This window comes from Erinaceus europaeus, chromosome 17 (assembly GCF_950295315.1).
Source record: "Erinaceus europaeus chromosome 17, mEriEur2.1, whole genome shotgun sequence".
Taxonomy (NCBI): domain Eukaryota; kingdom Metazoa; phylum Chordata; class Mammalia; order Eulipotyphla; family Erinaceidae; genus Erinaceus; species Erinaceus europaeus.
In genome coordinates, this window is record NC_080178.1 from 64921693 (window position 1) to 64941382 (window position 19690).

At 41.1% G+C, this 19690-nt stretch overlaps 1 protein-coding gene across 1 annotated transcript in view; it reads right to left on the bottom strand.

Moving 5' to 3' along the window:
* Positions 1–19690, bottom strand: part of NUP98 (nucleoporin 98 and 96 precursor) — a 106050-nt gene that overhangs the window by 17779 nt on the left and 68581 nt on the right. Inside the window, exons 20-23 of the mRNA XM_007527507.3 lie at positions 18624–18788; positions 9217–9399; positions 7935–8091; positions 4177–4606 (exon numbers count right to left, since the gene is read on the bottom strand). Of these exons, the coding sequence (XP_007527569.2) occupies positions 4177–4606; positions 7935–8091; positions 9217–9399; positions 18624–18788 (935 nt within the window). The remainder of the gene's footprint in view (positions 1–4176; positions 4607–7934; positions 8092–9216; positions 9400–18623; positions 18789–19690) is intronic.

Here is a 19690-nt window from a genome sequence, read left to right on the forward strand (position 1 = left end):
GCAAGGCCCAAAAGCTATTTCTCAAATTATTCTTCATTATCAAAAACCACAAAGCTAACCTTATAAACATTAAAGAACTTAAATATGGGGAGTCGGGCGGTAGCACAGTGGGTTAAGCGCAGGTGGCGCGAAGCGCAAGGACTGGCAGTAAGGATCCCGGTTTGAGCCCCCGGCTCCCCATCTGTAGGGGAGTCACTTAACAGGCATTGAAGCAGGTCTGCAGGTGTCTATCTTTCTCTCCCCCTCTCTGTCTTGCCATCCTCTCTCCATTTCTCTCTGTCCTATCCAGCAATGACGACATCAATAACAACAATAACTACAACAATAAAAAAGGACAACAAAAGGGAAAAGAAAGAAAGAGCTTAAATATACAGTACTTTGGCCTTACGTATGCTCATGTCCACAGCTCCCAAGGTGATGTTTTTCAAAATCTTTCTTTCCTTTTTTTTTTTTTTTCAACTTCAGGTAAACAGAAAAAAAGGAAGAGACACCACAGCTCTGCTGCTCCTCCCAGGGAGCTCCTCCCAAGTTGTGGTACTTCCCTCTGGTGTTAGGATTAGAATCTGGCTAGGAGTATGGATCGACATGTCAACGCCCATGCTCAGCGGAAAAGCAGCTACAGAAGCCAGAACTCCTACCTTCTGTTCCCCATAAACAGCCCTGATCCATACTCCCAGCGGGGGGGAAAAGTGATAGAATGAAGATAAGAGGATTCTGCACTCCAGCTCCACCAGGACCCGGAGAGAGAGAAGAAAAGGAGAGGGAAGTAGCTTTGATGTCATGAGGGCTTAGAAGGAAATAGGACTGAATAAGAAAAAGAAGGGGCAACTACGTATAAATGTGGACAGATAGTTTAAGAGAAGATGGTTGGCCCATGTCTAAATCTTTAGGGGAACTGTGGTGGGTTACAGTAGGGAGAGTTAAGATTCAGAACTCTGGTGGTGGGAGTGGTGTAGATTCAAATCGCTGTCGACATGTAATTCTGTAGTATAAAAAATAAATATATAAATAAAAAAAAAGGAATCCCGATTTGAGCCACTGACTCACCTGCAGAGGTGGTCACTTCACAGGCAGTGAAGCAGGTCTGCAGGTATCTATCTTTCTCTCCCCCTTTCTGTCTTCTTCTCCTTTCTCAATTTCTCTGTCCTATCCAATAATAATAACAACAATAAACAACAAGGGCAATAAAACGGGAAAAATGGCCTCCAGGAACAGTGGATTGGTAGTGCAGGCACAGAGCCCTAGTGATAACACTGGAGGTAAAAAAGAGAGAGAGAAAAAGAAAGGAAAATAAAGAAACAGAGGGAGAAAATACTATGCATTTGCAGGCAGTGAAGCAGGTCTACAGGTGCCTCTCTCTCTCTGTCTTCCCCATCGCTCTCGAATTCTCTCTGACTTATTCAGCAACAAGGGCAACAAAAAAAAAGGGGGGGGGATGGCCTCCAGGAGCAGTGGATTCATAGTGCAGGCACGAAGCTCCATCGATAACCCTAGAGGCAAAAAAAAAATCACTTTAAAAGGTAAGGATAGGGGAGTCGGGCTGTAGCGCAGTGGGTTAAGCGCATGTGGCGCAAAGCACAAGGACCAACGTAAGGATCCCGGTTCGAGCCCCGGCTCCCCACCTGCAGGGGAGTCGCTTCACAGGTGGTGAAGCAGATCTGCAGGTGTCTGTCTTTCTCTCCTCCTCTCTGTCTTCCCCTCCTCTCTCCATTTCTCTCTGTCCTATCCAACAACGACAACAACAATAATAACTACAACAATAAAACAACAAGGGCAACAAAGGGAATAAATAAATAAAATAAATATTTAAAAAAAAAAAAAAGGTAAGGATAGGCAACCTAAGAGGTGGTATACTGGATTCATCACTGGACTCTTAAGCTTGAGATCTTGAGTTTGATCTCACCTTCCAATAAATAGGTAAATATTAAACAAAAATACTAAAGATAGGTGAGGAGGTGGCTCAATGTTGACAACTGACCTCACATGTATGAGGCCCTGGGTTTGATTCCGCAGACAGGAGACTTCCATAGATTATGGGGTAGTGCTTTGCTCTCTTTCATTGTAAAGAATAGAAAAAAGCTGTGCTATGAGACAAGTCAGTGGGAATGCACAGAGACCCTAGGTTTGATCTCTACCACCATGAAGAAAAAAAAGAAAAAAAAAAACAGCAAGCAATTTAATGTACAACTGAGAGACAACAAGTGGGACCTGGGTGGTGGCACACCTGGTTAAGTGCACGTTGCCATGAATAAGACCTGGGTTCAACTTCCTGTTCCCTACCGGTGGGGGAAACCTTTATGAAATAAATACTATAGGTCTCTCTCTCTCCTCCCCCTCTCAATTTTTGTTCTATTCAATAAAAAAGATTAAATAAACAAACAAACAAGTGGTAGCATAAGCTTTTGGCCTGACGGTGGTACAGGGGTACTGGACTTGCAGGCATGAGGTCTAGGTACTAATTCAATAGGGCATCTATAATAGTTCTCTCCCCTCTTCTAATTAATTGATTCCAAATATAGCTACAGTGTCACCTCCTGGGCTATGATAGCATGATTTTCTACAATTCTAAGAACTACACAGCAAAATGTTACATATTTCACATAAAGCAGCATGTGAACTACACAGTAACTTTTGGGAACACTATGGATGTATAAAAAGTCTGAATGGCGGGTGGGGGTAAATAACATAATGATTATGCAAACAGACTCTCAAGACTCAAAGACTCAGGCTCCAAAGTCCCAGGTTCAATCCCCCACACAATAAGCCAGAGCTGAGCAGAGCTCTGGTTAAAAAGTCTGTATGACATGCATCTGCTTGTATATAAAATATACACACACAGAGCTCTGTGCGGTACCAATGACTTGTCTTTCATTTACTTATGTGACTCTTAGGGATTGGGATCAATAGGACACAACCTATATAGATATCAAACATCACCTCACTTCCAAATACTTCAGGATTATTCACATTCTTGACTGATATAATATACAAATATTCACCAAAGTATAAGATATAGGAAATGTGGGAGTCGGGCGCAAGGACCGGCTTGAGCCCCTGGCTCCCCACCTGCAGGGGAGTCGCTTCACAAATGGTGAAGCAGGTCTGCAGGTGTCTGTCTTTCTCTCCCTCTCTCTGTCTTCCTCTCCTCTCTCCATTTCACTCTGTCCTATCCAGCAATGACGACGACAACAATACAACAAGGGCAACAAAAGGGAATAAATATATATTTTAAAAAAAGATATAGGAAATGTGCTTACTTGAGAATACGACATATATGGAGGAACAGTAAATATCTAAGCAAGAAAATGATTAATGCAACAACAGCAACAACAAGAAAAAGATAATGAAAACCCAGACCGCGCTAAATAGTATTATACAAAGAGACTCTCATGCTGGAGGTTCCAAAGTCCCAGGCTCAATTCTCAGCAATACCATAAGCCAAAGCGTAGAAGTGCTCTGGTAAAAAAAAAAAATAATAATAATAATAAAAAGAGAGAGAAGAAAACTCAAGAAGTATTTCAACGTTAACTTTGAGTTTATAACATTAACTTTGAGTTTATAACGTTAACTTTGAGTTTATAACTCTTCTAATGATCAAATATGATTTGTTCCAACTTGATAGTAGATAGTCATCTTATTAATCACTTTTTTTTAACCAGAACACTGCTCAGCTCTAGCTTATGATGGTGTGTGGGGTGGACTGAACCTGGTTCTTCGGAGCCTCAGGCATGAGTCTCCTTACATAACCATTATGCTATCTACCCTCCACTACCACTTTAGTTTTTAATTATGTAAATATATCTTCTACTACCTAAAACTATGCTACAAATGTGTTAAAGTCCAGAAAGCAGGTCCCTAAGGCTGGGTTAACTGGTAAGTATTTTTTTAAAAATATTTATTTATTTATTTTCCCTTTTGTTGCCCTTGTCGTTATAGTTATTGATGTCACTGTTAGACAGGACAGAGAGAAATGGAGAGGGGGGGGGAAGGCAGAGAGGAGGAGAGATAGACACCTGCAGACCTGCTTCACCCCCTGCAGGTGGGGAGCCGGGGGCTTCTACTGATCCTTGTGCTTTGCGCCATGTGCACTTAACCCGCTGTGCTACCGCCAGACTCCCTACTGATAAGTATTTTTATCACCTATATTAAAAAAAAAAAAAAAAAAAAAACACTCACGATTTAACAGCCATTGGATTAGGCAGGAATCCATATTCCAAAGAGTTAGTATTTTGGTGATTTTCCAGTTCATGAGAGCCACTCAGCTGTTCTCCACTATTTACAAGAGTCCAGTTTGGGCCCCAGCCAACCCTAAATGAGCGTCCCATAAACAGGGCCATGTCCATCAAAAGTTTCCCTTTGCCATAGGTGACAGATTTTTCAAGAGGGACAAGGCCTGGTTGTCTACGTGTGCCCACAGTTTTCAACTGGACCTCAGGGGCTGGACTAGGAACTGTAAACACAGAAGTGAGGGCTGGAGGGAGAGACCAAGGAGACGTGGATGCAATATTCAACAAAGATGATGCTTTGGGAGTGTGGCATTCTTGCACAGAGGCACTTGGTGAAAGAAAAGCTCCATTTGTAAATTTTGATTGTAGTAATCCACCAACTAAAACAAAGGGGTAAAAGACAATTAGAAAACACAGGCTATGGCTTTTTGAGTAACAATCAGTGAGGCTGACCATACAGCTTAATCAAACCAATTGGATCAATTTCATGAACAAAAAGCAGGTCAAGTCAGAATCTGCAGAAATATTTTAACCAGAAAATCAAGGTTAGAATGCTAGGTGATGTGAACAATATTAACAAAAATACCACCGCCAGCATCATTCAAATTATCTGGAGACTTTCATGGTGGCTCAGCGGGTAGAGTTCATGTGTTCCATACACGAGGCTTTGGGTTTAATAATAAAAAAATGAGTGGACTGGAACATGAGGGAAGAGGACCTACTGGGGGTTGAATTGTCAAAAACTAGGAAATGTTGGGAGTCGGGCTGTAGCGCAGCGGGTTAAGCGCAGGTGGCGCAAAGCACAAGGACCGGCATAAGGGTCCCGGTTCGAACCCCGGCTCCCCGCCTGCAGGGGAGTCGCTTCACAGGCGGTGAAGCAGGTCTGCAGGTGTCTATCTTTCTCTCCTCCTCTCTGTCTTCCCCTCCTCTCTCCATTTCTCTCTGTCCTATCCAACAACGACAACAACAATAATAACTACAACAATAAAACAACAAGGGCAACAAAAGGGAATAAATAAATTAAAAAAAAAACTAGGAAATGTTATGCGTGTACTTACTGTCAACTGTTAAAACATTAATCCTCAAATAATTACAAAAAAAAAAAAGTGGAATCCCACAAATGATGGAACTGTTTTAGTGTTTCTTCCTCTCCCTTGTTTTTACAGAGCCAGGGCCTCACACATGCACAATTTTATTGTACCTGGGCTAACTTTTTCATTCAGAGTGAGGCAGAAAAGCTAGGGTCGATTTCTCAGTGAAGAAACATGCGGGTGGGAGGGTTCAGTGGTGGCACACCCAGTTAAGCGCACATAGTACTTTAACCTGTGCGAGGACCCAGGGCCGAGCCCCTACTTGCCATATGCAGTGGGAATATTACACGCGTGGTGAAGCAAGTCTACAGGCATCTATCTTTCTCACCTTCTCTATCTACTCCCTCCCCTCTCAACTTCTCTCTAATGAGTGGCGGATTTGTAGTGCTGGCACCAAGCCCCGGCAATAACCCTGGAAGTGAAAAAGGAAGGAAGGAAGGAAGGAAGGGAGGAAGGGAGGGAGGAAAAAAGCAGATAATAGCGATCTTTCCCCTCCTCTCATCATAAACAGGGCTTTGTACAGCTGTAATGAAAGTGGCCTTGACTAGTGGCCTTAGACGTTGTTACTTCTGCCCGTAAGTATGCTGATAATCCAAACAAGTATTACTCTCTTTATATAAAAAGAAAGAAAAAACCCTGTTAAGCTTGTTACTGCAGAGAAGCTGATAACTGTATAAAAGGGCAAGCACCATCACACTCAGGGCTCAGCTTCTTTATGGACATGTGTCTGCTGAGCTTGCTGGCATTAAGTAATAAGCACTGCTCCCTGCATAAAGTCTCGGTATATCCCAGCTCTCTTCATGAGAACCATGCAACAAGAAACACCACAGCACTAGTGTGTCCCCTGGTGCCAGAGGACTCCCAAGAGGTACCAGGGCTCAAACCCGGGCTGAGTGCCCAGCCAAGGGAGATACACTATCGAGTAAGCATACTTCACATTAACATACAGACTAAAAATTGGGCCAGGAAGTTAAGCCAAGTGCTAGATGTGTGCCTGATGTACTTGGATCAATCCCTAATAAAAGCTTTATCTAGCACTTGACTGTGGAATCACTCTTTATATGCCATTTGCATACCTTGTATACACTTTAATTTGACCCTCAATAACTCTCTTTTGAGGGGGGACATAGTGAGGGAGAAAGACATCTGCAGGCCTGCTTCACAGCTTGTGAAACACCACCCCTGGCAGGTGGGGAGCAGAGGCTTGAACCCCAATCCACGCACATGGTAATGTCTGTTCTTAGCTGGGCATTCCACTGTTACCCCCCATCACACTCATTCTACAGGTGAGAAAACAAGTCCCATGTGACCGGTTCAAATGCACGAGCTACTTTGTGGAAGGACTGAGAGATAAACTCGGGTTAAGTTTGACACCAAAGCTCATTCTGGAATTAGAACACCATTTGCCTTTCTTAGCTAATATGGGGGGGGGGGGGGAGAGGGAGTCAGGCAGTAGCACAGGAGGTTAAGCACACATGGCGTGAAGCACAAGGACTGGCCTAAGGATCCTGGTTTGAGCTCCCGGCTCCCCACTTGCAGGAGAGTCACTTCACAGGCGGTGAAGCAGATCTGCGGGTATCTGTCTTTCTCTTGCCCTGTCTTCGCCTCCTCTCTCCATTTCTTTCTGTCCTGTCTAACAACCACGACATCAATAACAACAATAACTACTAAAAAAAAAGGGGGGGGGACAACAAAGGGGTGAAAAAAAAGACAAACTAGTAAACTCAAACTTTAAATTCCTCTAGTCAAATGTTCAAGACTCAAATGGCCAGGGCAAAAAAATACTATTACAGACGCGCTTTTCAGAAGAACAGTGCTTTGTGCCATCTTTCTTTTTTTCACGCCAAAGCACTTTTCTGCTCAGACTTATGGTGGTGTTGGGCATTGAATCTGGGACTTTGTTGCCCCAGGCAATAAATTCTTTCTGTACAATAAATTCTTTATGTTATCTCTTCAGCCCCAAATACCAAGTTTTCATGTAGTAGCCATTATGACAAAAATTATAGAAGTGTAAATTATGCTTATTTGTGCACCAGGGCTTGGTGCCTTGTACACTGTTCCTGAAGGGCTTGAGAGAGAGACAGAGAAGGGAGAAATGACAACACAATATCAGCTGTAAATGGCGCCCCTTTGTGATGGGGGGGCTTAAATTCAGGCCTTCAGGAATGGTAAAGTGTATGTTTTGCTGGACAATCTAATAGCACTTCAAATCTATCTAGAAAAGTGAAAATATGATCCTAATGGGATCTAAGATGGCTCAGTGGATAATGTGTGTATCTAATTATGTCTGAATCCTATGTTCCCAAGTCTGTGATCACATGGAAGCACCAAGGGCACTCAGATGAATAGGATGCTGCTTTCATTTTCCCAACAACCCTTTCGCTCAAAGGATATAGAAGGAAAACTAGTCGGGGAGAGAGCTTGGTGTTATTACATGTACAAGGCTGAAGGTTCATGTCCTGTTACTGCCGTAAAAATGACAAAAATAGATAACAGCAATTTTGTTCATTTCCTCTTGTCCTATCTTTAGGAAAAGATTCGCAAAAGAAGGTGGCTCAGAAGATATGTGAACGTGGGAGTTTACAGCTTTCTTGTAAACGAGCATCTATTACAGTACCTAATAAGCGGGATTTTGATGAGTGGGATGCAGAAATGGGGAGTCTGGGAGAACAAATTTCTTGAGAAGTATCTGCTTTAGAGGGAAGGCGACTGAAGCGCTGATCCAGGGTCATATCTACATCTTCTTCATCAGCAAGCAATGATGCTTTCATGATCTAAAAAGGCAACACCTACAAAATCAATGTGATCCCCCAAATCCAAAGGATTAAAAAAAAAAAAAAAAAAAAAAAGCAAAGCTGTCACAACAAGTAAATAACCCTGCCTCAAGGCTGTTATACTTTATGTCCCAATATTCCACTTGATTTTTTTATTGCCACCAGTGTTACTGCTAGGGTTGTGCCTGAATGGCAAATCCTTCTTTCCCAGAGGCCATTTCCCCTCCTCCCCACCCCACGCCCTTTTCTTTGCTTGAAAGGAGACACTTGCACTTGTAAAGCTCCTCTCCTGCATATGGAGACCAAGGACGGTAACATGTGCATTAAACTGGGCGCATCAAAGCCCGGCCCCAAAATATTACTTGTTTTTTTATTAGGGTCCTCCCATATATAGCTTCCCACATAGCAGTTACTCACATATCTCCTGAATGAATAATGTTAAAGTTAAACATTAATTAAACCAGATGCTAAACTCGTAACACGTCAAAAGCCTGGGTACAGAAAAGTTGAGAGTACAGAACTTCTTACTTGTAAATATTTTTTTAAACTTTTGTGGTGTACCTTCTAAAGCCTTGGACCAGGCTGTGATAAAAACAAGTGATATTTTAAAGGGGGGGGGGAATGTTCACCGATGTTAAATGATTTGTTCAAACCAACAGTGAGAGAATGAAGATTAGATTCTATTCTCGGGAATCGGGCGGTGGCGCAAAGTGCAAGGACCGGCATAAGGATCCCGGTTCGAGCCTCCGGCTCCCCACCTGCAGGGCAGTCGCTTCACAAGTGGTGAAGCAGGTCTGCAGGTGTCTCTCTCTCTCCCCCCTCTGTCTTCCCCTCCTCTCTCCATTTCTCTCTGTGCTATCCAACAACAACGACATCAATAACCACAACAATGTTAAACAACAAGGGCAACAAAATGGAAAAGAAATAAATATAAAAGATTCTATTTCTCAACACATTCTCCCTTCCATGAATGGGAAAATGAGGCCCAACAACTGGCCACATTTCTTTATGTATCAATCCAGTGAGTAATCAATGCTCTGAAGGGAATAATCACAAGTTTTATGTTATACAAAGGAGATACTTAGTTTGTGTCCTCTAAGTAGAAAGAATGGGGTAGGACGTCACCTGTAATACATGTGGATTAATTCCCAGTGAAGACGCAATGTGTGTTGAAGCAGACACAGGTTCCTGATCTTCAGGAACATTCTCTTCTAGCATGGAATCCAACGCCGGCTCCTGGGTGATATCAACCATGTCACTATCCAGTTCCACAACCCTTCCTAACTGTTCCACTTCTGGACTCTGGCTCTGTAGACAGCAGAAAGATCAAGAAAGCAAGATTAAATAGTACCAGACAGTTTTCAGAATGCGACAGCACAGTATTAGGTTCTGCTCATTTGGTCACAACGTAAAGTAGCATAATTGCTAAACAACAAATACTCCACAAAATTCTCCTGGAAGTACCTAGTATCCAAACAAGGGTTAAGGAAGTTTTGTTTTTGTTTTTAAATTTAGTATCTTTATTTATTGGATAGAGACAGCCAGAAATGGAGAGGGAGACAGAAAAAGAAAGAGACAGAGAGACAACTGCAGCCCTGTTTCACCATTTGCAAAGCTTTCTCCCTGCAGATGGGGACCAGAGGCTTGAACAAGGGTCCTTGCACACTGTGACACTCAACCAGGCGCACCACCACCTGGTCCCATTTTTTTTTTTTTAATATTATGATACAATGTATGAAATCTAGGCCAGCATTCATACAGAAGAAATGGTGGTCTTCAGACACTGAGATTATGCCTATGTGATTTAGCTAGCAACTACAATTTTCCACTTTACATCAGGTCACCCTGCTCTCATGGTCTTATATGTAGGATCCACTGGGAAATGAAAATACAGTTTGGGGTCTGAAATTTATCTTTTTGGGAGACTGAATACTAAGTTTTGCTGGCATCTAATTGTGTGGTACCATGGCATATGAGTAGTGTCTACTCTAATTTCCAAAAAGAAAAAGTAATAATTAAGAATAATTTAAACACAGAACGACTCATTTACATTTTTACTTGTCAAGAGTTGTATTTATTAAGTTGTTTTAAACAGTCATAGAGCGGATTATTTAAAAAAAGGTACTGTTTTAAAAGTGAATTTATTTTATTATGGAGAAAGAATTTAAGGAGAGAGAGATGAGATATGCAGGGTCAAAGTGAGGAATTCATGCTTAAGAGTTCCAATGCTGGCAGCCACGGCCGTGTACTACCCGATGACCGTTGGCCTTAACAAGGGCCAAAAAGTCACCAAGAACATCAGCAAGCCACCACTGTGGGTGCCTCACCAAGCACACCACGTTCATGTGGGACATGATCCAGGAGGTCTGTGGTTTTGACCCCTGATGAGCGTCGTGTGATGGAACTGCTCAAGGTCTCCAAGGACAAGTGGGCGCTCAGATTCATGAAGTGTCTGGGGAGACCTCACCAATGTGCCCTGGAGCCCCATTTGTCTGGAGCCCTGCTCCACTAAGGAAAGAAACAGGCTGGGAATATGGATCAACCTGCCAACCCCCATGGTTCAGCGGAGAAGCAATTATAGAAGCCAGACCTTTCACCTTCTGCTCCCCATAAAGACCCTGGGTTCATACTTCCAAAGGGATAAAGTATAGGAAATCTAACAATGGAGGGGATGGGATATGGAACTCTGGTGGTGGGATATATGGAATTGTAACCCTCTTATTCTATGGTTTTGTTGCTATTTTGCAATTTATAAATAAATTTTAAAAAAGAAGTGGTTGGGGGACCCACATCCACGCTAAGAGGAAGCGGAAGGAACTGAGCAAAGTACTGGCCAATGACTGATCCCCATTTTTCTAAGGAAAAAAAAATCTAGAGTTCAATGCTTTATCCAGCAAGTCATCTCCTTGGCTGCAAAGGCAAACACTCTTTAAAAGCACACTGCAAAATAACTCATTCAGTACAAATCCATTAAATACGCCCTAAACTTCCTATGACTTAGTAAAGTAGGAACAAGTGGCAATTTATGAAAAGTTCTGAAAAAAGGTTCTAATATTCCATATTATATCTATCACCTATTAACCTTCTAGGATTCTGGCTTAGTTTTCTTTTCATTTATTTTTATTATTGGGGTTTGGTGATGAGAAGAGTACACAACCATCTACTCCAGCACATGGTGATGTGGAGACTGAACCCAGGACCTCATGCTATGAAGCCCAGTGCTTTACCCACTGTGCCACTCCCAGGTCTTGGCCTATTTCTTCCACAAGTATCTTACTTTATGCCAAAATGAAGGCAGATAGCATAATGGTTATGCAAAGAGACTCTCATGCCTGAGACTCCAAAATCCCAGGTTCAATCAAGAGTTCAATAAATCAGAACTCTGGTTAAAAAAAAAAAAAAAAAAAGAAAATCACACACAGCCAAAACTTTTCAAATGGGTCACATTACAGAAAGTAGCTAAGGAAGACTTCATGATTTCTTTGAAAACTAAACTGTCAGTGAAACTGTTTCATCTTTAGGTAGCAAATTTGCTACTGTTCCCTAGCTTGCCGGCCTCGACACCAGGGTCATCGCTGGGGTTCGGTGCCAGTGCCCCCCCTTTTATTTGCTAGGACAGAGAAATTGAGAAAGGAGGGGTAAGCGCTATCTGCAAACCTGCTTCACTGCTTGTGAGCAGCATTTTAATTCTAATTCTCCCTTTCCAATACTGTAATATCTTCAAAGTAGGCTGTGTTCATATCTAAATGCCAGCACAGTACCACAGTACTGTGGTACAATAACCACAGTACTGGTTATTGTAACCAGTAAGTACACAAGCAATATCAGGCAAGATGACTAAATTTAGATAAATGAAGAGTGAAGATTCACAATCAAATCCTTCAAAAGATTTGAGAAATTTTCCACTCTTCTGCTCCAGAACTCTCATCAGAAAGCTAATGATGCCATAAAAATAAGGCGCCTCAACACGGAAGGTAACGTAAACCAAGAAGCTCTTAACCAACAAAGTGTGGCTGGTCAGCCGGCAACATCTTTAAACGATTCATAACTGCCCAGCCGCCACACTGCACTGAAGGTGGCTTTGGTGCTGGGCTCTCTCTAACACAGACGGTCTCTCTTTTCCTCAAAAATTAATTATAAGTACCATTCTTGCCTGTCTCTTTAAAAAAGTACTTTCTCACATGAACCCGACAAAGGAAAATAAGTAGTTAACTCATTTCTCAGACTCTGAGGAAACTGTGGTGGTGGTGATTATGGGGCGTGGGCACAGAACTTTAGTGGGTGGAGTAGTATGGAACTACACACCGATTATCTTACAATCTTGAAATTACTATTAAATCACTAATTAAAAAATTTTATTAGAAATAAATTGAGATGGGGGAGATGTAGAGGGAGACAGACAGACACACACATACATACACACACACACACACACACACACACACACACACACTTGCAGCACCCACTTCACTATTTGTGTAGGTGGACACCAGGGGCTTGAAAGCTGGATCCCTGTGCATGGTAACACGTGCAATCGGGTGTGGTGTGCTACTGCCTGGTGCCCACTAGTACTTTTTTTTTTTTGGTGCCTCCAAGGTTATTGCTGGATAACTGCACTACTACAAATCCTATGCTCCTAGTGGCCATGTTTTCAATTTTTTGTATAGGAAAGAGAGAAATGGAAATGGAAAAGGAAATTAAGAGAGGGAGAAAGATAGACACCTACAGACTAGCTTCACCGCTTGTGAAAGAACCATCCTGGAGGTGGGGAGCCAGGGGCTTGAACCAGGATCCTTATTCTGGCCCTTATGCTTTGCACCATGTGTGCTAAACCACTGTGCTACCACTCAGCCACCAAAATATACTGATTTTTAAAGTAAGCTTAAAATGTTATTTATTTTAAATCTATACATAAAATGAAGTTGTTTTTTTTTAAAAAAAAGAATCCTAATAACTTTTTTTTAAATTGGTGGAACTGTAACTGAGGCCTTAAGCACACAAACTTTACTAATCTCAAGCAGAGTTTTTAAAATGACATAGAGTTAAAAGGAAAACAAGAGGTGTGTGTGCATGGGGGCTAATGATTATGCAAACAGACTCTCATGCCTGAAACTCCAGGTCGCAGGTCCAATCTCCCATACCACCATAGGCCAGAACTAAGCACTGGTTAAAAAACAGAAGACATTAAGAGGAAAGAACAAACCACCAAATCCAGGTAGTCTCAGGACTCAAACCAGGGCCATAGGCATGGCGAGGCAAGCACTTTCTCTCTCTGGCCTTTTCCTTTGAAATTTTTACAACTTATTTGGATGAATTCACCAAGCTGGTGATAATTACAACTAGTCAGCCTCAATAGTACTGAAAAAAATATAAGGCTGTGAAAATGGGTGCTACCGCCCGACTCCCAACAATAAACCTTTAAATTATCGGGAGTTGGGCAGTATAAGGATCCCGGTTGCAGGGAAGTCGCTTCACAGGCGGTGAAGCAGGTCTGCAGGTGTCTATCTTTCTTTTCCTGTCTCTGTCTTCCTCTCCTCTCTCCATTTCTCTCTGTCCTATCCAAAAACAAGGACATAAAAAACAACAATTACAACAATAAAAAAACAAGGGCGACAAAAGGGAAGAAAGAAAGAAAAAAAATTTTTTTTTAATTTTTTTAAGAGTTAAAAAAAAAAAGCAGCCCACAGGACCGGGAAATAGCTTGCCTCCTATAGCGTACATTATACTGAGCAACAGTCCAAGCTGAACATCACGTGCAAGCACCAGGGCCAGGGGACATTTCCTGAATGGTAGAGCAGTGCTATGGCACCGCTCCACTATCTGAGCAAATAAAAGCAATCTTCTGGCAGTGTTCCAAGTTGCACAAGTGCAAAGCACCAGCAGAAAAAAGAACAACCTGGAAAGAGGTAACAGAGGATATCTAAAAATTAGTGGAGGGGGGGCGGTGGTACCCTCAGAGGCAGGTTACCATGCTCAAGGACCTGCGTTCAAACCACGGTGTCCACACACAGGGAGCTAGTTTCCCAAGTAGTGAAGCAGTGGTGCAAGTCTGTGTCTTTCCTCTATCTCAGGTCACCGACCTTTGCAATTTCTATTGCTATAAAAAGCAGCAAAAAGGGAGGGCAGGAAATGAGGGAGGGGGAAAAAGGCCACCGGGAACAGTAGAGTCACCACACAGGCACCAAATCTCAGTGATAACCCTGGTGGCAACCAAATTAAAAATGGAAGGAAGGAAGGAAGGAAGGAAGGAAGGAAGGAAGGAAGGAAGGAAGGAAGGACAAAATACGCAGTACAATAAAATGAAGGGGGAGAAAAAAAAATTTTCCCTCAGTAAAGTTTATATGTAAGGGCTGCTGAAACAGTTTACATGAATAAGCACTCAGTACTCAGCTGTAAAAAATGGCGACTTAAACGTTTTCAGCTGATCTTGGATGGACCTTGAAAAATTCATGTTATGTGAAATAAGTCAGAAACAGAAGGATGAATATGGGATGATCTCACTCTCAGGCAGAAGTTGAAAAACAAGATCAGAAAAGAAAACACAAGTAGGGGAGTCGGGCTGTAGCACAGCGGGTTAAGCGCAGGTGGCGCAAAGCACAAGGACCGGCATAAGGATCCCGGTTCGAACCCCGGCTCCCCACCTGCAGGTGAGTCGCTTCACAGGCGGTGAAGCAGGTCTGCAGGTGTCCATCTTTCTCTCCTCCTCTCTGTCTTCCCCTCCTCTCTCCATTTCTCTCTGTCCTATCCAACAACGACAACAACAATAATAACTACAACAATAAAACAACAAGGGCAACAAAAGGGAATAAATAAATAAAACAAATATTTAAAAAAAGAAAAAAGAAAACACAAGTAGAACCTGAAATGGAATTGGCGTATCGCACCCAAGTAAAAGACTCTGTCTGGGGTGGGTGGGCGGGGAGAATACAGGTCCATGTAGGATGATAAATGACATAGTGGGGGTTGTATTGTTAAATGGGAAACTGGGGAATGTTATGCATGTACAAACTATTGTATTTACTGTTGAATGTAAAACATTAATTCCCCAAAAAAGAAATAAATTTAAAAAATAATAATAAGTACTCAGGAGTGCCATTGTGTGAGACCCAGGTTCCAGTCTGGCCCTGCAACTGCATTGGTGCTGTAGTCCTTTCAATCTCTCAGTGTCTGCCTTTCTTTCTGTTTCTATCTTTTGGGGAAAAAAAAAAAAGATATATAAAGCTTGTATGTAAAAGGAAGGCTTAAAGAAATGGGTTTTCTACAATTTTTACACAAAAGGATTTTTTAATAGTAGTTATGCATACATTTATGTGTATATTGACATCTAAAGCTCAAACCAGTTTATAAAATAGCCAACAAGACATACTTAAAACAGGTCATTCATTCAGTATTCTGTTAAGGACCTGAACTGACATTCTCTGATCATAAACATCGACGATGGGAATTTAGTATTGTCTAAGTAGTAATTTGCAGCTCCCCACTGAGTTTTAGAAAACAACCCAAATCTCTAGCTTTGTTCTACTACACTATACTGTCTATTTTTGTCTTCTCTTCAAGGAGGTGTGTGATCAGTGAACATGATCAGGAAAAGTCATTCCCCAGGTCCTAAAGCAAGTGGATCAATAACCAGTCACTGATCAGACTGAGATAAATTTCATATAAAGAGAAAAGGGAGGTGGCTTAGTGGGTAAAGTGTTGACTCTCAAGCATGAGGTCCTGAGTTCAATCCCCAGCAACACATGTGCCAGAGTGGTGTCTGGTTCTTATCCTGTCTCCTCCTACTTTCTCATTAATTAATAAAATCTTAAAAAAAAAAAAAAAAAAAAGTGTGGCCCATGAGGTGGTGCAGTGGATAAAGCATTGACTCTCAAGCAAGAGGTCCTGAGTTTGATCCCTGGTAGCACATGGACCAGAGTGATGTCTGGTTCTTTCTCTCCTCCTATCTTTCTCATTAATAAATAAAATATTTTTAAAAAGATTTTAATTTAATTTTAATAATTAATAATAATTTTAATTTAATTTTAATAATTGTTGATCACAATTTCTGACTAAAATGAACTTTCTAAAGAAAATTTATTTTGTGTGGCATACTGCACCAAAGTAAGACTCTGGGGTGGGGGTTGGGGGAGAATACAGGTCCAAAAAGGATGACAGAGGACCTATTGTGGGTTGTACTGTCATATGGGAAACTGGGAAATGTTATGCATGTACAAACTACTGTATTTACTGTCAAATGTAAAACATTAATTCCCCAATAAAGAAATTAAAAAAAAAAAAAACTCCCTAGAACCGTAAGAACAAACCCCAACCCAAGTCAGAACATAAGAAAAAATTTTACAATAGACTGAATGAAATCAAACTCTCGAGGGGCCAGTTGACAGTGAAATGGCAATTGTCTTGACACATGTATAAGACTATGCTGTCCATTTCTTTTTCATTCACTTAAGCTCTAAGATCTTCCTCATTCCAGGTAAAATGTAGGATTCTGATGTTAATAACTAAGAATTTTATTACCCCAGCTTTTCCTTACACCTTACCCAAGCTTCTGGCTAACAAAAATAATGTCCCCATGTCCCACATTCATGCTATATAGCGTATTAGTCTAAACAGCGGAGTATCTCTTACTCAATTCTCTGCTTTCTGAATCTAAATGTCAATGACTACCATTCCCCTAAAGGCAGTACATGAAAAAGACCCCTGATTACTGCATTCTATTTTCCGATTTGATCCATAACACCTCCCTTTTTCAGAGAATCTTGTTCTTATAATTCTTCTCATCTTTTTGGTAAAAACACTACGTACGCTCTGGCTATTGGTATTGGAAGTTGAACTGAAAAGTACATGTGTAAACTACTTTTGTAAGTATCTCTAAATTTCTTGCTCTTGTCACTGGGACTTCATCCCAGAGGGCTAAGTTTTTCAGCTAGAAAGAAGGTAAAACATAGTATTATAGCACTGAAAAACTTCCCCAGTGCAGCTGGGACTGGGGTGTGAACCAGGATTTTATGCATGGCAAAGCAGGCACCCTCCCAGGTAAGCATACAGATTACTTTGTTGGGGAGTCGGGCAGTAGCGCACTGGGTTAAGCACATGTGGTGCGAAGCGTAAGAACGGGCGTAAGGATCCCGGTTTGAGGCCCCAGTCCACCACTTCACAGGCGGTGAGACAGGTCTGAAGGTGTCTGTCTTCCTCTCCTCTCTCCATTTCTCTCTGTCCTATCTACCAATGATGACATCAATAACAACAACATCTATAACAACAATAAAAAACAAGGGTAACAGATTACTTTATTGGCAGAAAAATAAGCTACCTGACCCCTTATGAAATCTCTATGATAGAAAACAGCATCAGACATATGTGCATATATAAAAATGCATGTTTCAAAAAAAATTAACATGGACAATCCAAGTCCATTTATAGCTTTCGCTTAGAAGAGATTTCTCAGGATAGTCTAAAAACAGAGAATTCAACATTCCGTTTTCTAGTCTATCACACCCACCTTCACCATGTGCGCGCATAAATGAAAATACATACACAATGTCAAGAAAATGCCTCCCAAGCAATTATTTAATAAATCATAATAAAATTGCACATTTTAGCAGCCATTAGAATTGTAGCAAGGAAAACTTCACAAGTCCTGCTTTTAGCAGTCAAGAGGTAGAGGATGCTTTACAAAGAAATTCTGTATTAAGAACTCTTCTTTGAGGGAGAGTATGGCAGCAAAGAAAAAAATTTTAATCACTTGATTGAATTAAAAGGACGTACAAATTAAAGACTCCTTATAAATTGGGGTTCAGATAACCAGTATGTAAATCACAGATCTTTCCCTACAAGAAAACGGTTGTTAGCTTAACAAACTGAAAAAAAAAATGAAGTTGTAATATAATACAAGTAAACTGCAGTACACAATGCAGCCTCTATGCTCTCCCAATCAAGTAACGCTATCTGCATTCTAGAATGTTAGCTACTTGCATAAATATTACTTTGTGAAAATGTACACGCTAAAGTTACTACTGCCTTTCATGCATGATCCCTGGAAGATGCAACTGCAAGTACTCCCGTGTGCGTACACTGTACAGACAGACGCACACACACCCACATATGTGGTGACCGGAAGTATAAGCAAATATCTTGAGAAAAATAGAATTAAAACTTTTATGGTGGACAAACTCGAATTGCACATCATCAAAAGTAGAATTTATGTTGCACACAGACAAAAATGCTAATTAATTCTGATCACTGAGAAGAACATTTAGTAAGTCCAAATAGGAGGAGGAGGAGGCTAAGAATGAGTCTGTAGAAGGGATGATCCAAAGAACAATAAAATGCTTTCAATTTCTTAAGAAAAAAAATAGATGCCACTACTACCTCCCCCCCTCCCCCCTCATATTGATCTCAACATGATTGCTAATACATCTGTACTCTTCAAGGTTCCAGAGATCATAAAACAGATTTATGATCTGTAACAGCTGAATGACTTGCTTTCAACTTCCGTATCACGATTCTGTTCAAACTCACTGTCCTTTCTCTACCTGGGGTGGGGGTGCTGGTTTGCCATTTACAGCCATCTGGAATGGGGTGGCCTGGCCTGCAGGAGGCAAAGGAGCAGTCTTCAACTTCTTCATACTAGTTTTAGAAGGCCGTTCCTCATCCTCTTCATCAGAATCCTGAAGGCCATACTTAGAAAAGTGGGAGACCTAAAAAAGAATCCAACAAAATCAATTTTATCAATGCTATATTCAGAAAAATCTTTTAAATAATAATTAAAAAAAACAGTGGCCAGGTGGTGGCACACTTGGTTAAGCACACACATTACAGTGCACAAAGTCCCAGGCTCAAGCCACTGGTCCCCACCTGCAGGGAGAAAGCTTCGCAAATGTTGAAGCAGGGCTGCAGGTGAGTCTCTGTCTCTTTCCCTCTCTATCTCTGTCTTTATCCAATAATAAATAATTTTTTTTAAATCTTGTAAAGTTACCTTTAAAAAAAAATAGGAAGAGGAACCTGGATGCTTTAAACAAAATTAACTATGAACTATGACAATTTACCACTTTCCCAAGATTTAAATACCTGGTACATACACAAGATGCTCATATAACTATAAATTAATTAAACTAACATAAGAAACTTAACCGAAAACACTTGTTACTGTTTTCACATCTATATAAAGTCTAACTTGTTCCTACCCACACAAGGGGATTCAAAAAATTAAATATTCTGAATACCCTAGAAAAAGAAACCACTGGACTAAACTAACGAAGTAAGAAAGAAGTCTATCTCTGCACCTGCAGAAGGTATTAAAAGTCAATTACTAAGTTAAGGGTTCACCTAGCAGAAGACAAAATTTCTGAAGCTATTCCTAAGTATTACTATAAAACAGAAAAAGGTATTATCTTAGAAGTATATCTAAATGTTCACAGGCAACAAGGATGATGGAGTTATGCTATAATATCTCTGTCCCAGAAAGAAGAAAGAACCAAAGAACAAAGATAAATAGATTGGTCTGGAGCAGTACTGTTCATCATGAGTCTAACCTTATCATCACATTTTAAAAAATGCTCAGGAGGGACTGGGTGGTGGTACACCTAGTAAGCACGTTACC